The sequence below is a fragment of the Pseudophryne corroboree genome, chromosome 3 (assembly GCF_028390025.1).
Source record: "Pseudophryne corroboree isolate aPseCor3 chromosome 3, aPseCor3.hap2, whole genome shotgun sequence".
Classification (NCBI taxonomy): Eukaryota; Metazoa; Chordata; class Amphibia; order Anura; family Myobatrachidae; genus Pseudophryne; species Pseudophryne corroboree.
The window spans coordinates 12,600,312-12,617,461 of record NC_086446.1 but is presented as its reverse complement, the minus strand read 5'-3'; the positions used below and the strand labels follow the sequence as shown (position 1 = coordinate 12,617,461).

General features: G+C 43.3%; 2 protein-coding genes across 3 annotated transcripts in view; one reads left to right on the top strand and one right to left on the bottom strand.

The window, feature by feature from the left end:
* Positions 1-17,150, top strand: part of LOC135056945 (uncharacterized) — a 904,883-nt gene that overhangs the window by 813,192 nt on the left and 74,541 nt on the right. The gene's annotated exons all lie outside the window — the stretch shown is intronic.
* Positions 12,426-17,150, bottom strand: part of LOC135056956 (zinc finger protein 665-like) — a 44,569-nt gene continuing 39,844 nt past the window's right edge. Inside the window, exon 6 of one of the 2 annotated variants that reach the window (XM_063962749.1) lies at positions 12,426-14,591. In XM_063962749.1, coding sequence (XP_063818819.1) covers positions 12,832-14,591 — 1,760 coding nt within the window. In that variant the 3' untranslated portion in view covers positions 12,426-12,831. The remainder of the gene's footprint in view (positions 14,592-17,150) is intronic. The other variant, XM_063962750.1, reaches the window with a different exon arrangement.

The following is a 17,150-nucleotide window of genomic DNA, read 5'->3' as shown; positions in this document are numbered from 1 at the left end:
TATTGGCCCTCATTCCAAGTTGATCACTCGCTAGCTACTTTTAGCAGCCGCGCAAATGCATTGTCACCACCCACAGGGGAGTGTATTTCCACTTTGCAGGAGTTTGAACGCCTATGCAGCAGAGCGGCTGCAAACACATTTTGTTCAGAACAAGACCAGCCCTGTAGTTACTTATTCTGTGTGATGATTGCTGTGACGAAGGACCCGGTATTGACATCGGATACCTGCCCAGCAAACGCCCGGCAACGCCTGCGTTCCCAGAAAATGGTCAGTTGCCACCCAGAAACTCCCACCTCCCGTCAATCTCCTTGCATTCACCAGTGCGACTGAAAGCGTCGCTAGAACCTGTGCAAAACCATGATGCTCTTTGTACCCGTACGCCATGCATGCACATTGCAGCGCATGCACATGCGCAGTTTTTTTTAAATGATCGTTACGCAGCAAACAGCGGCAGCTAGCGATCAACTCGGAATGTTGGCCATTGTGTGCAGAATATTGAGGGAAAAAAATTAATTTATTCCAGTTTGGAATAAGGCTGTAACATAACAAAATGTGGAAAAAGTGAAGCGCTGCAAACACTTTCCGGATGCTCTGTATATTACATAAATCATAGGAGATAGGATTGATCCTTGAGGAACAATGCATGACAATGATGAGTATACTCTAGAAGATTAAAATGGTTCCTCACTTGGGTAATGTCTGTGTTCAATAAGAGATGATTTATTGAGGGGTGTGGCCTGACGGGCTAGGGAGAAGGACGTGCCTTGGAGCTGCTCCTACACAGCATCTTTAAAAGTGCAACATGAAACCACTAATTAGCCCGCTAGGTTCTCCCACATTCTCTACTAACCCTTTGCTGCCGGCGGGGGACCGGAGGAAGCGGGTTGCGGAGCCAGAGGATGCTCAGTACGTTCTTGCGGGTTGCGGCCCTCTTCACTCCCCAAAGTCGGGACCTCAATTACGCCGGGCACTACAGGAACCTCCTGTTCCGCTCATGCCCGCAGCTACAGCGCTGCCTCTCCTGGTCCCTGGAGACTATGACCTGGTGGTTCTGGCCCTGACCTCCTCCTATATATATTTTTTTTCTGATTTATATTTCTATATGTATGCTTTTTATTTTATTTTTATTGTTCGTCTCCCTTCTGGAAATTAATATTTATATTCAAACAACCATCAATGCTGGGTACTGGACACTATTGATCACCTGATCAATAAACTGCAGTTGTCCTGAGGCCCGCTCTCCTGGAGAACATTCTAACAGTTTTTCATTTACACTGAATATCAAATATTCTGTGAAACTTTAAAAACAGCTAACCACCCTTAGTTTATGGTGTTGGAGCTCGCCCAGCTGGCGGGAAATCATATTGCAGTACATTTACTTTTATATGCATTTGTCTAAGTCTTTTATACCTTGTCATATACTACGGCCTTTGTAATACCTCAAGTTCCTAATAATGGATAAGTACATGGCTAAAACTCCCAGAAATCCCCACAGCTCACAAGTGAATAAAGGCCGGGGTCAGGACAACATCCCTACAGATAGTCCTCAATCAGCGGCATCTGGCCCTAATAATATTCCATTGAGACGCGCATCACTTATTACAACACAGGATCACGCCAAATCCTTTACAACGCATGAGATTACTGACATATTGGCTTCACACCTAGATCAAAAATTGGCCCCGTTAAAGGATTAATTGGACTCTGCTCTTACCCAATTGAATTATCATGGCCAACGTTTATCGGAGGTGGAGCAAATAATCTCAGGCCTTGAAGATGATTTAACAACGGCTAGAACGGCGCTCTCTGAACAAGATAAAATAGTGACGTTCATGCAGGAGAAACTTGAAGATTTGGAGAATAGAAATAAAAACAGTAATGTGCGCCTTATAGGACTTCCAGAAACAGTGAAACCTTACGAACTTATGAATCTAGTCTCTCAGTGGCTGCCGAGAGAATTGGGATGTGTATCAGATTCTGACTCATTGCTGATTGAATGTGTTCACCGTATCGTTCCTTATCAACAATCTACCAAGGACAGGCCTAGACCGGTTATCATGAAGTTTTTAAATTACGGTTCGTCTGCTTGATGCTTATAGAAAACGCTCCACTCTCAAATACCAAGATCCTACTTTTTCAAGACTTCTGTTACATGGTGGCTGCAAAGCAACGTGAGTTTTCCCCAATATGCAAACGCATGTTCGAGATGGAACTTCGGTTTGCATTACTGTATCCTGCCAAGCTGAGGGTCACTCACTCAGGAAAATCCTACTTCTTTGACACTCTACAAGCTGCAAAAAAACTTTGTGGACTCTGACTTCTTCACGCTCGTCTAGGATGGACGATGTGGATTGACACTACAGAATTGCATTGTGATGTCATCTTAAATTTTTGAATATTCAGGTTACGGATGACCGTATATGGTTGGAAATGGTTTTGGTTTATTTCAGGTTGCTTAGTGCCTAGCTATTATGTAATATTTCTTAGCATTTGTTGGAGTCTTTTAAGGGCCAAACTTCATGCTGAAAATCTTCTATTCAGGTTTACCTTTTTCTTCTTTGGCTCACTCACCCTTTTTTTCTTATTCTTTCTATATCTCACTGATCTTCCTTCTTCTTTTTCTTCTGTTTGCTACTCAGCTTTTAGAATGCTTTAGTATAAGAAGGCCTTCTGGTTCGAAATCCCTAATGTTACACTGGTATGATTATGTCCTGGCATGTTATGCAGGGATGCGACTCAGTCGGAAATCCTTCTGGGTTCATATAATGTTAAAAAGGTTTACGAAAATTATTGGAAATTTAACTGTGGGTTAACACACATGGTATATTGCTACTAACTGTGATGTTTATATATCCCCCTGTTGAGACTGTATTCTCCTCCCCTTTGCCCGCTCGCTGGGACGGGTAAGGTTCTTCTAAAGAGAATTGATAAATATTTGACTTGGCCTAAGGTTGGTATTGGATAAATGACAGCAACTGTGAATCCCCCTACAAAGATAAAAACGGCCCTGAAATTAGTAACTTGGAATGTGGAGGGCCTTAATTCCCCTATAAAGAGGAAAAAGATTATGACCCACCTAAAACTAGTGATGAGCGGATTCGGTTTTACTCGGTTCTCAAAACGGCACCTTATTGGCTATCCAAAACACGTGACATCCGTGGGCCAATAAGATGCCGTTTTGAGAACCGAGTAAAACCGAATCCGCTCATCACTACCTAAAACATTTACGACCAGATATAGTTTTACTACAAGAAACACACTGGAAGATTTCTGACCCTAATGTGGTAAGGGATACATGGATAGGAGACTTCAAAATGGCATCTTATACATCCAAACAAAGAGGGGTTATGATTATTTTTAGCAAATTCCTTGTTTATATTAGTCACTGCTTAATAGACCCGGAGGGAAGATATGTTTTTAAAATTGACTATACATGGTATATCTGACTTACACAATAGCTAAAATTGATACCAATAGACACTTTTTCTCGGATATTTATGCAAAGTTACAAGATTGGGCAGAGGGTGCAATTATTCTGGGTGGGGACTTTAATTGTGTTCAATTGACAGGACTGGACAGATCCACCTCAGCCAATACCCAAATGTTCGACTGCTCCCCCATCGCTTTCTTTGTTAACCAACTCCATGAGATTATGTGATCCGTGGAGGTGCCAACATCCTGATTCTCATGAGTTTACATTCTACTCGCACCCCCACCACTCCTCGTCCAGATTAGATTATTGGTTGATTACAGATACCCTTCTGCAACAGGTGGTACACTCCCAGATAGATCCTATTCTCCTTTCTGACCATGCCCCGGTGTGGTTCACTATAAAGTTAGACACCCCTATACCACACTCTTACAAATGGAAGTTTCCAGCGTATATGGAAAACTTCAGATTTTTGCCTACATCTTGAACAGTCATTTCTAAACTATAAAACTGATATAGAACATGTTGAAGACATAAATCTATTTTGACCTGCCTCGAAGCCAGGAATACGAGGTCAGATAATGGAGTGTGTCTCCAGGAGATGCAAGGCACTTAACAATCAATGAAAGGATCTTAGTCAAAACTTAACTAAAACTTATAATTTCGCATTACTCACTTGAAAATCACCAGGCCTACCTAGCTTCTAAACAGCAATATGATACACTATGCACTGAGTGGGTGAGTTTTTCTCATGATATTCGTAGAAACAAGTTTTTTAGAACTGGTAATAAATCGGGCCGGTTGTTGGCAAATTTAGTTTGGTCATACTCTGCTCCTTCACGTATCACTCAATTGTCTATCGATCCCACCGTTATGAAAACTCCTGTTATCTCTGAGGAAATTTAACGTTATTACCAAACTTTATATAAGTCTCCGCCTGATCACCCAATAGATGGCATGAGATTCCCAAATAAAGCAGGACTCCCAGTGTTAACGGAAGAAGAGAGGGAATTGCTAACGGTACCGATTCAGGAACCAGAATTATCCCTAATTAAATTGTTAAAAAAGGGAAATCCCCTGGACCGGATGGTTTTGGGGTGGAGTATTACTGAATGCTTGCTCCTCACTTGATGCCTCACATGCTAGCTTTTTTAATTCTTTATTACAGGGAAATCCAGCCCCGACTAGCTTTGATGAAGCTAGAATAGTAGTCTTTCCGAAACCCGGAAAAGATCCCAAATATGTTCAATCCTATAGGCCGATTTCCTTGCTGAACCAGGACTTAAAATTATTTACTAAATTATTAGCGTTCCAAAATGGGTTTGTTAGGAACAGAACTTCAGTGCATAATATCCGTACTTTATTGGCGGCAATACATAGTTCGAAACAATCAGGTTATCAAAAAGCCCCTATAGTCAGTTGTGATGCCGATAAGGCGTTCGATCGTGTCTCCTGGGCTCATATACTGCGAGTCATACATGTCGAACACTTTGGTACAAAATGTATTGATGTCTTTAAAACACTATATGCCACACCTCAGGCGTTTATCACGATTAATGGATTAAACACAAAATCATTTGTTACATAGGGGAACGAGACAGGGCTGCCCCCTCTCCCCCTTGTTATTTAACTTGGCTTTAGACCCGCTCATACACACGTTCATAAGTGATGTATCTTGGAAGGGTATCGAAGTGGGCCCCCATATCATATAGGTCTTCACTTTTGCGGATGACCTTCTGCTATATTTCAGCGACCCTATTACATCCTTTCCCTCACTACTGACATTACAGAATTTTTATTTGATATCAGGATTTTTTATTAATTTTGACAAGACGGAGGCACTGGCATTGGGTGAAGACGCAAGGGTGGGATGGGATGATGCGTTCCCATTTAAATGGGCACACAATTATATAAAATATCTTGGTATAAGTGTATCATCTAATCCCTTCTAATTGTATTCTTTAAACTTTTCTTATTATATTAATAGGATGATTGAGGACTTTACGAGGTGGCAACACCTGCCGATTTCTTACTTGGGTAGGTGCCACTTGTATAAAATGGTATCTTTTCCTCGTTTGCTTTACCCGATACAGATGCTTCCATTCTTGCTACTAAAAAAAGACATTCATACAATAGAGCCATTACTCATTTTATATGGGCGAATAAGCGTCCTCGTATTGCATTGTTTAACTTAAAACCACCACCCTCACTTGGAGGAGTTAATCACCCCTGCCCGGAAGATTACTCCTTGGCGGCTATTTACAGATGTGCCTTAGATTGGATAGGTAATGGAGACAATTTTGTTAACAAGGCTCTGGAACAGGCCTTATTTCCTTATCATGATTTACTAAAGATTTTACATTTCCCGAACCCCTTCACATTACAGGATATAAAATCTATTCCATTATTATATGCTACTTACAAGGCATGGCATCAAATTAGAAAACGTTCTAGACTCACTGGCACATTCTTTGTTTCAACCTTTGTTAGGGAATCCAGCTTTTCAGGGAGGAGAGGCGGGCGATGTTATGTACAGTTGGCACCTTTAGGGACTCCGTTCCTTATTTAAATTTTCGAATGATGACTGTTCAGCGCTATTATCACTGTCCCAATTACAAGATAGATACCAGACCTTAAATTTTCCCTTTTTTTGCATTTTCAGATGCGTAGTTTTGTCACATACATTATATCCCGCCTACAGAATAGTACGAAGACGTCTAGACTCCCCCCACTCTACGTCTTTAATGTACTCTTATATCAGATGAAAGATTGACTATAATGAGCTCACTACAGGCATAGTTAAATGGAAAGACGCCTTTACGGTAGTGGATATACACACTATTATAAAGTGGTCTAATTTGCTTAATAAACAATTGGTATCTTCCTCTTATGCAGAGATGCATTTAAAAATTTTACATAGAGCTTATTACACCCCTTGGCTACGATTTTTTACGAGGGCAGCGGACGATTATGTTTCAAATGTAGGTCCCAAGATGCTGATATTATACATTGTTTATGGTCTTGCCCAGTTATACAATCTTTCTGGGAACTAATACAAGTATATATTAAGACTAACTTGGGTATACCATTTACATTGACAATGGCATGGGCCTTTTGGAATTATATAGAACCCCAAACTCCTGCATTAACCAAGGGTATGAGACTGCTTCTGGCTCGCATTACAGCAGCAGCGAAGAAAACAATAATATCTTGGTGGATACAAAAAATAAGAATTTACTTACCGATAATTCTATTTCTCGGAGTCCGTAGTGGATGCTGGGGTTCCTGAAAGGACCATGGGGGAATAGCGGCTCCGCAGGAGACAGGGCACAAAAAAGTAAAGCTTTACTAGGTCAGGTGGTGTGCACTGGCTCCTCCCCCTATGACCCTCCTCCAGACTCCAGTTAGGTACTGTGCCCGGACGAGCATACACAATAAGGGAGGCATTTTGAATCCCGGGTAAGACTCATACCAGCCACACCAATCACACCGTACAACTTGTGATCTAAACCCAGTTAACAGTATGACAACAGAAAGGGCCTCTTAAAGATGGCTCCTTAACAATAACCCGAATTAGGTAACAATAACTATGTACAAGTATTGCAGATAATCCGCACTTGGGATGGGCGCCCAGCATCCACTACGGACTCCGAGAAATAGAATTATCGGTAAGTAAATTCTTATTTTCTCTATCGTCCTAAGTGGATGCTGGGGTTCCTGAAAGGACCATGGGGATTATACCAAAGCTCCCAAACGGGCGGGAGAGTGCGGATGACTCTGCAGCACCGAATGAGAGAACTCCAGGTCCTCCTTTGCCAGGGTATCAAATTTGTAAAATTTTACAAACGTGTTCTCCCCCGACCACGTAGCTGCTCGGCAGAGTTGTAATGCCGAGACCCCTCGGGCAGCCGCCCAAGATGAGCCCACCTTCCTTGTGGAGTGGGCTTTTACAGTTTTAGGCTGTGGCAGGCCTGCCACAGAATGTGCAAGTTGAATTGTGTTACAAATCCAACGAGCAATCGACTGCTTAGAAGCAGGTGCGCCCAACTTGTTGGGTGCATACAATATAAACAGCGAGTCAGATTTTCTGACTCCAGCCGTCCTTGCAATGTATATTTTTAAGGCTCTGACAACGTCCAACAACTTGGAGTCCTCCAAGTCGCTAGTGGCCGCAGGCACCACAATAGGTTGGTTCAGATGAAATGCTGATACCACTTTAGGGAGAAAATGCGGACGAGTCCGCAGTTCTGCCCTATCCGAATGGAAGATTAGATAAGGACTTTTATAAGATAAAGCCGCCAATTCAGATACTCTCCTGGCAGAGGCCAGGGCTAGTAACATAGTCACTTTCAATGTGAGATATTTCAAATCCACCTTTTTCAATGGTTCAAACCAATGGGATTTGAGGAAATCTAAAACTACATTTAGATCCCACGGTGCCACCGGAGGCACCACAGGAGGCTGTATATGCAGTACTCCCTTGACAAAAATCTGGACCTCAGGGACAGAGGCCAATTCTTTTTGGAAGAATATTGACAGGGCCGAAATTTGAACCTTAATGGATCCCAATTTGAGACCCATAGATAATCCTGATTGCAGGAAATGTAGGAAACGACCCAGTTGGAATTCCTCCGTCGGAACCCTCCGATCCTCGCACCACGCTACATATTTTCGCCAAATGCGGTGATAATGTTTCACGGTGACTTCCTTCCGTGCCTTAATCAAGGTAGGAATGACTTCTTCTGGAATGCCTTTCCCTTTTAGGATCTGGCGTTCAACCGCCATGCCGTCAAACGCAGCCGCGGTAAGTCTTGAAAAAGACAGGGACCCTGCTGTAGCAGGTCCCTTCTCAGAGGTAGAGGCCACGATTCGTCCGTGAGCATCTCTTGAAGTTCCGGATACCAAGTCCTTCTCGGCCAATCCGGAACCACTAGTTTTGTTCTTACTCTTCTTTGCCGTATGATCTTCAATACCTTTGGTATGAGCGGCAGAGGAGGAAACACATACACTGACTGGTACACCCAAGGAGTTACCAGTGCGTCCACAGCTATTGCCTGTGGATCTCTTGACCTGGCGCAATATTTGTCCAGTTTCTTGTTGAGGCGAGACGCCATCATGTCTACAATTGGTCTTTCCCAACGGTCTATTAACATGTTGAAGACTTCTGGATGTAGACCCCACTCTCCCGGATGAAGATCGTGTCTGCTGAGGAAGTCTGCTTCCCAGTTGTCCACGCCCGGGATGAACACTGCTGACAGTGCTATCACGTGATTCTCCGCCCAGCGAAGAATCTTGGCAGCTTCTGCCATTGCACTCCTGCTTCTTGTGCCGCCCTGCCTGTTTACATGGGCGACCGCCGTGATGTTGTCCGACTGAATCAACACCGGCTTTCCTTGCAGGAGAAGTTCCGCCTGGCTTAGAGCATTGTAGATTGCTCTTAGTTCCAGAATGTTTATGTGAAGAGACTTTTCCAGACTCGTCCATACTCCCTGGAAGTTTCTTCCTTGTGTGACTGCTCCCCAGCCTCTCAGGCTGGCGTCCGTGGTCACCAGGATCCAATCCTGAATGCCGAATCTGCGGCCTTCTAATAGGTGAGCCTTCTGCAACCACCACAGAAGTGACACCCTTGTCTTTGGTGACAGGGTTATTCGCAGGTGCATCTGCAGATGCGACCCTGACCATTTGTCCAACAGATCCCTTTGGAATATTCTTGCATGGAATCTGCCGAATGGAATTGCTTCGTAAGAAGCCACCATTTTTCCCAGGACTCTTGTGCATTGATGTACTGACACTTTTCCTGGTTTTAGGAGGTTCCTGACCAGATCGGATAACTCCTTGGCTTTTTCCTCTGGAAGGAAAACCTTTTTCTGAACCGTGTCCAGAATCATTCCTAGGAACAGCAGACGAGTTGTCGGGATTAAATGGGATTTTGGAATATTCAGAATCCACCCGTGTTGTCTTAGCACCTCTTGAGATAGTGCTAAAGCTGTCTCCAGCTGTTCTCTGGACCTTGCCCTTATTAGGAGATCGTCCAAGTATGGGATAACTAATACGCCTTTTCTTCGAAGAAGAATCATCATCTCGGCCATTATCTTGGTAAAGACCCGAGGCGCCGTGGACAATCCGAACGGCAGCGTCTGAAACTGATAGTGACAGTTTTGAACAATGAACCTGAGGTACCCCTGGTGTGCGGGGTAAATCGGAACGTGTAGATACGCATCCTTGATGTCCAAGGATACCATAAAGTCCCCTTCTTCCAGGTTCGCTATCACTGCTCTGAGTGACTCCATCTTGAACTTGAACTTTTTTATGTAGAGGTTCAAGGACTTCAGATTTAGAATAGGCCTTACCGAGCCATCCGGCTTCGGTACCACAAATAGAGTGGAATAATACCCCTTTCCTTGTTGTAATAGGGGTACTTTGACTATCACCTGCTGAGCGTACAGCTTGTGAATGGCTTCCAACACCCTCTCCCTTTCGGAAGAGACGGTTGGTAAGGCAGACTTCAGGAAACGATGAGGAGGATCCGTCTCTAATTCCAACCTGTACCCCTGAGATATTATCTGCAGGATCCAGGGGTCTACCTGCGAGTGAGCCCACTGCGCGCTGTAATTTTTGAGACGGCCCCCCACTGTCCCCGAGTCCGCTTGAGAGGCCCCAGCGTCATGCTGAGGTTTTTGCAGGAGCCGGGGAGGGCTTCTGTTCCTGGGAAGGAGCTGCCTGTTGGTGTCTCTTCCCTCTTCCTCTGCCTCGTGGCAGGTACGACAAGCCCTTTGCTCTCTTATTTTTGTAGGAGCGAAAAGGCTGCGGTTGAAAGGTCGGTGCCTTTCTCTGTTGGGGAGTGACTTGAGGTAAAAAAGTGGATTTCCCGGCAGTAGCCGTGGCCACCAAGTCTGATAGACCAACTCCAAATAACTCCTCCCCTTTATACGGCAAAACCTCCATGTGACGTTTTGAATCCGCATCGCCTGTCCACTGTCGTGTCCATAAGGCTCTTCTGGCTGAAATGGACATAGCACTCACCCGAGATGCCAGTGTGCAAATATCCCTCTGTGCATCACGCATATAGATAAATGCATCCTTTATTTGTTCTAACGACAGTAAAACATTGTCCCTATCTAGGGTATCAATATTTTCAATCAGGGATTCTGACCAAACTACTCCAGCACTGCACATCCAGGCAGTTGCTATAGCTGGTCGTAGTATAACACCTGCATGTGTGTATATATTCTTTTGAATAACTTCCATCTTTCTATCTGATGGATCCTTAAGTGCGGCCGTCTCAGGAGAGGGTAACGCCACTTGTTTGGATAAGCGTGTGAGCGCCTTGTCCACCTTAGGGGGTGTTTCCCAGCGCGCCCTAACCTCTGGCGGGAAAGGGTATAATGCCAATAACTTTTTTGAAATTATCAACTTTTTATCAGGAGCAACCCACGCTTCATCACACACGTCATTTAATTCTTCTGATTCAGGAAAAACTGTTTGTAGTTTTTTCACACCATACACAATACCCTGTTTTACGGTATCTGTAGTATCAGCTAAATGTAACGTCTCCTTCATTGCCAAAATCATATAACGTGTGGCCCTACTGGAAAATACGTTTGAATTTCTACCGTCGTCACTGGAATCAGTGCCCGTGTCTGGGTCTGTGTCGACCGACTGAGGCAAAGGGCGTTTTACAGCCCCTGACGGTGTTTGAGGCGCCTGGACAGGCATTAATTGATTGTCCGGCCGCCTCATGTCCTCAACTGACTGTTTAAGGGAAGATAAACCATCACGTAATTCCACAAATAAAGGCATCCATTCTGGTGTCGACCCCCTGGGGGGTGACATCTGCATATTTGGCAATTGCTCCGCCTCCACACCAATATCGTCCTCATACATGTCGACACCACGTACCGACACACACCGCAAACTCACAGGGAATGCTCTAATGAAGACAGGACCCACTAGCCCTTTTGGGGAGACAGAGGGAGAGTCTGCCAGCACACACCACAAAGCGCTATATATACAAGGGATATCCTTATATTAAGTGCTCCCTTATAGCTGCTTTAATATATATATATATAGCCATTAATGTGCCCCCCCTCTCTGTTTTACCCTGTTTCTGTAGTGCAGTGCAGGGGAGAGACCTGGGAGCCGTTCTGACCAGCGGAGCTGTGACAGAAAATGGCGCCGTGTGCTGAGGAGATAGGCCCCGCCCCTTTTTCGGCGGGTTCTTCTCCCGCTATTTTTCCAGTCAGGCAGGGGTTAAATATCTCCATATAGCCCCTATGGGCTATATGTGAGGTATTTTTAGCCTTGTATAAGGTTTATATTTGCCTCTCAGAGCGCCCCCCCCCAGCGCTCTGCACCCTCAGTGACTGCCCAGTGAAGTGTGCTGAGAGGAAAATGGCGCACAGCTGCAGTGCTGTGCGCTACCTTATGAAGACTGAGGAGTCTTCAGCCGCCGGTTTCCGGACCTCTTCACGCTTCAGCATCTGCAAGGGGGTCGGCGGCGCGGCTCCGGGACCGGACTCCACGGCTGGGCCTGTGTTCGATCCCTCTGGAGCTAATGGTGTCCAGTAGCCAAGCAGCAAATCCACTCTGCATGCAGGTGAGTTTACTACTTTCCCCCTAAGTCCCACGTTGCAGTGATCCTGTTGCCAGCAGGACTCACTGTAAAGAAAAAAACCTAAACTAAACTTTCTCTAAGCAGCTCTTTAGGAGAGCCACCTAGATTGCACCCTTCTCGTTCGGGCACAAAATCTAACTGGAGTCTGGAGGAGGGTCATAGGGGGAGGAGCCAGTGCACACCACCTGACCTAGTAAAGCTTTACTTTTTTGTGCCCTGTCTCCTGCGGAGCCGCTATTCCCCCATGGTCCTTTCAGGAACCCCAGCATCCACTTAGGACGATAGAGAAATAAACTATTCCTGTGTCTCTTACGTTACCCCGGTTATTATTTCTATTCCAAATGGACTGGACAAAATGTTCTTTAGATGTTGAATCTCGTGCTGCTAAGTTTCTTGAGATCTGGCTTCCTTTTCTAATCACACTGCCCGTTAATACCAAAGAAAGTATTCGTAAGGTGGTAAGGTTAACAACTTGGTATAATGTAGTAACTCTTACTGATGGGTCACCACCGTTTTGAGTATCTTTGAACAGAGCTCTCGCCATTGGATATTTACCACTCCGCAACTAACTATAGTCATACACTTGTGTAGTTGGTTTATTTTGTTATACTGTATTTCATGATCACTAGGGAATACACTACCTTGTTTCTTAGTATCCTACAATTAAACATATCACTATGATGTACGGACAGTGGATTTGACTGTTCGCCTTTATTGTTCTGTATTAATAATGTTACACGTGTGTTACATTTCTTCTTATCAATTAACAATTTTAAAAAAAGATGATTTATTTCTCACACGCAGGGAATGCAAATGGCTTCTCACCTGTGTGACTTCTCTGATGCTTAATCATACTTGATATCTGTGTAAAACATTTCCCACACTCAGAACATGGAAATGGCTTCTCACCCGTGTGACTTCTTTGATGTGTAACAAGATCTGATTTCTGTGCAAAACTTTTCCCACACTCAGTACATGGAAACAGCCCCACACCTGTGTGACTTCTTTGATGTATAACAAGAGATGATTTGTGAGTATAACATTTCTTACACTCAGAACATGGAAATGGCTTCTCACCTGTGTGACTTCTCACATGTGCATCAAGAGAAAATTTGTTCGTAAAACATTTCCCACACTCAGAACAGGAATATGGTTTCTCACCTGTATGTATTCGCTCATGTTTAACAAGATGTGATAGCGCTGTAAAAGTTTTCCCACACTCAGAACATGAAAGTGTCCTCTCAACTGTGTGACTTCTCTGATGTCTAAAAAGATATGATTTCACTTGAAAACATTTCCCACATTCAGAACATGGATATGGCCTGTCACCTGTGTGACTTCTCTGATGTGTATTCAGATTTGATATCTGTGTAAAGCATTTCCCACACTCTGAGCATGCAAATGGCTTCTCACCTGTGTGACTTCTCTGATGTGCAACAAGATGTGACTTACTTGTAAAACATTTCCCACACTCAGAGCAGGAAAATGGACCCATACCCGTGTGACTTATCTGATGTGTAACAAGGTTTGATTTACTTAAAAAACATTTCCCACACTCAGAACATGGAAATGGCCTTTCACCTGTGTGACTTCTCTGATGTCTAACAAGCTTTGATTTAATTAAAAAACATTTCCCACACTCAGAACATGGAAATGGCCTCTCACCTGTGTGACTTCTCTGATGTGCAACAAGATGTGACTTACTTGAAAAAGATTTCCCACACTCGGAGTAGGAAAATGGCCCCTGACCCGTGTGACTTATCTGATGTGTAACAAGGTTTGATTTACTTAAAAAACATTTCCCACATTCAGAACATGTTAATGGCCTCTCATTTGTATGACTTCTCTGATGTGTAACAAGATATGATTTCCGTGTAAAACATTTCCTACACTCAGAACATGGAAATGGCCTCTCACCTGTGTGACTTCTCAGATGTGTAACAAGATGTGATTTCCGTGTAAAACATTTCCCACACTCAGAACATTGAAATGGCCTCTCACCTGTGTGACTTCTCCGATGTGTAACAAGATGTGATTTTTGTATAAAACATTTCCCACACTCAGAACATGGGAATGGCATCTCACCTGTGTGACTTTTCTGATGTGTAACAAGATGTGATTTTTGTATAAAACATTTCCCACACTCAGAACATGGGAATGGCATCTCACCTGTGTGACTTCTCTGATGTCTAACAAGAGATGATTTGTATGTAAAACACTTCCCACACTCAGAACATGGAAATGGCCTCTTATCTGCCTTAGCTGCCTGATGGGTGATAAGCTTTGTGTTCTGTGTAAAACATTTGGCATCTATAGAACAGGGAAACACTGTATCTACTGTCAGAGCTGTAACAGATGCTCCAATATCAGAGTGATCAGTAGAACATTTCCCAGGATCAGAGGGATCAGCTGATAGAGCTGGATGTATAATTGGGGTAATGGGGTCAGCTCCTGGAGAATCCTGTATACTGTCATTATCTTTTATGTCACAATCTGGGGATAACATTAGATGTCCTTCTGAGATATTCCTGCTTGTGTGTCCATCTGCTGGAAATAAAATATATTATGTAAATACAAGTATATAAATATATATATTTTATACCAAATAATCCTGCATAGGAGACCACAAATAGGTTGAACTCGATGGTCAATTGTCTTTTTTTAACCTTAGATACTATGTTACTATGTAAGATCCAGGATGCCATAGGGTACAATTTATATTTCTAGAAAGGACACTGTAACCCGTACTATAGTTCTGGCTTTGTTTTTATGTTATTTTAAAAAAGACTAAGATGCTTGGACTGGAGCTTGATCAACACTGAACGCTCATGTGGGATTACTAGAGGCGACATGGACGCTCATGTGGGATTACTACAGGTGACATGGACGCTCATGTGGGATTTACTAGAGGTGACACGGACGCTCATGTGGGATTTACTAGAGGTGACACGGACACTCATGTGGGATTACTAGAGGTGACATGGACGCTCATGTGGGATTACTAGAGGTGACATGGACGCTCATGTGGGATTACTAGAGGTGACATGGACGCTCATGTGGGATTACTAGAGGTGACACGGACGCTCATGTGGGATTACTAGAGGAGACACGGACGCTCATGTGGGATTACTAGAGATTTCATGGATGCTCATGTGGGATTACTAGAGGCGACATGGACGCTCATGTGGGATTACTAGAGGTGACACGGACACTCATGTGGGTTTACTGGAGGTGACATGGACGCTCATGTGGGATTACTAGAGGTGACATGGATGCTCATGTGGGATTACTAGAGGTGACATGGACGCTCATGTGGGATTACTAGAGGTGACACGGACGCTCATGTGGGATTACTAGAGGAGACACGGACGCTCACGTGGGATTACTAGAGGTGACACGGACGCTCATGTGGGATTACTAGAGGTGACATGGACGCTCATAGGGGATTACTAGAGGTGACATGGACGCTCATGGGGGATTACTAGAGGTGACATGGGCTTTACGATAATAAAACACCAAAGAAGAGAAAGTGCTGTACTGTTTGTCCCACTAATAAATAATATATAACCTTTATTTAGTACAGTAAAGTATGTAAGCTAAATCAGTGATATATTAAATGTAAAGGTAAGTGTATAAAGAGGTGAATAAAGTAATTTAAAAGTTGTGTTTATTTGTGGTTAAACATCAGCGTGTATATTATATTGGGTATAACTTGATTCAGTGTTGGTAATTCTGTTCAGTAACAATATATTACACCCAATAAATCTTATTATTCATACCAGGATGGGCTAAATTAAACATTCAATTATATTGTGTCAGATTTTCCTCCAGCTGTAATCACAATGTAACGTCATACGTATAAACACTTTATGGGGGGGATCCAGTTGATCACAAAAACTCCCTATCCAATTATCTGCAAAAAGTTATTGGTGATAATTCTCCAAAGGTTTTACTGCAAATGTCGCTGTACTGTGCAGTTGTGCGGTGTTATAAGGAACTCGTGAAAGGGCTTCTTAGATCGTTTCCTACTGCATTGTCTTACTGACCTATAGTTGCTTACTGTATTGTCTTACTGACCTATAGATTCTTACTGTATTGTCATACTAACCTATAGTTTCCTCTGTATTGTCTTACTGACCTATAGTTTCTTACTGCATTGTCTTACTGACCTATAGTTTCCTTCTGTATTGTCTTACTGACCTATAGTATCTTACTGCATTGTCTTACTGACCTATAGTTTCCTTCTGTATTGTCTTACTGACCTATAGATTCTCACTGTATTGTCGTACTAACCTATAGTTTCTTACTGTATTGTCTTACTGACTTATAGATTCTTACTGTATTGTCTTACTAACCTATAGTTTCCTCTGTATTGTCTTACTGACCTATAGTTTCTTACTGTATTGTCTTACTAACCTATAGTTTCCTCTGTATTGTCTTACTGACCTATAGTTTCTTACTGTATTGTCTTACTAACCTATAGTTTCCTCTGTATTGTCTTACTGACCTATAGTTTCCTTCTGTATTGTCTTACTGACCTATAGTTTCTTAAGTCTTTAAAATGCTGGCGTTATGGAGAATGAGAATAATTACACCGTCACTTTTGCCAGAGAAGTTTAGTATCACCTAATTTGTCTCCAGAAGACAGGGCCCCTATAAATGGGATATTAGCTAGGTATTTTATTTGACCAAGCATCTGCTGCCCAGAGGCCTATAGCCAGGCCATTTCCCTAGCCCAGGAGCCTATAGCCAGAACCTTCCCCCAGCCCAGGGGCCTATAGCCAGGCCCTTCCAGTACCCACTCTAGCTGATGCTGTAGACCTGAAAATACAAGGTGCTCAAAGAAAGCGCTTACAGGAATTCTATCCCTCCTTACATGATACCCACTCTAATCAGGGATGGTCTGGATGCCTTCTCCAGGACATCCATACAAAATCTCCATAATCATTGCTTTTCCCATGAATTATGAAGCAAATCTCTATCTATGAGGTCTGTATACTATGCTAGTACCTACCTTACGGACCAATTTTGTATTTCTTCATCCTTAAACAGAACCTTAAACATATACAGATGTCACATACAGGTCCCATTACTCTGCTTTACAAA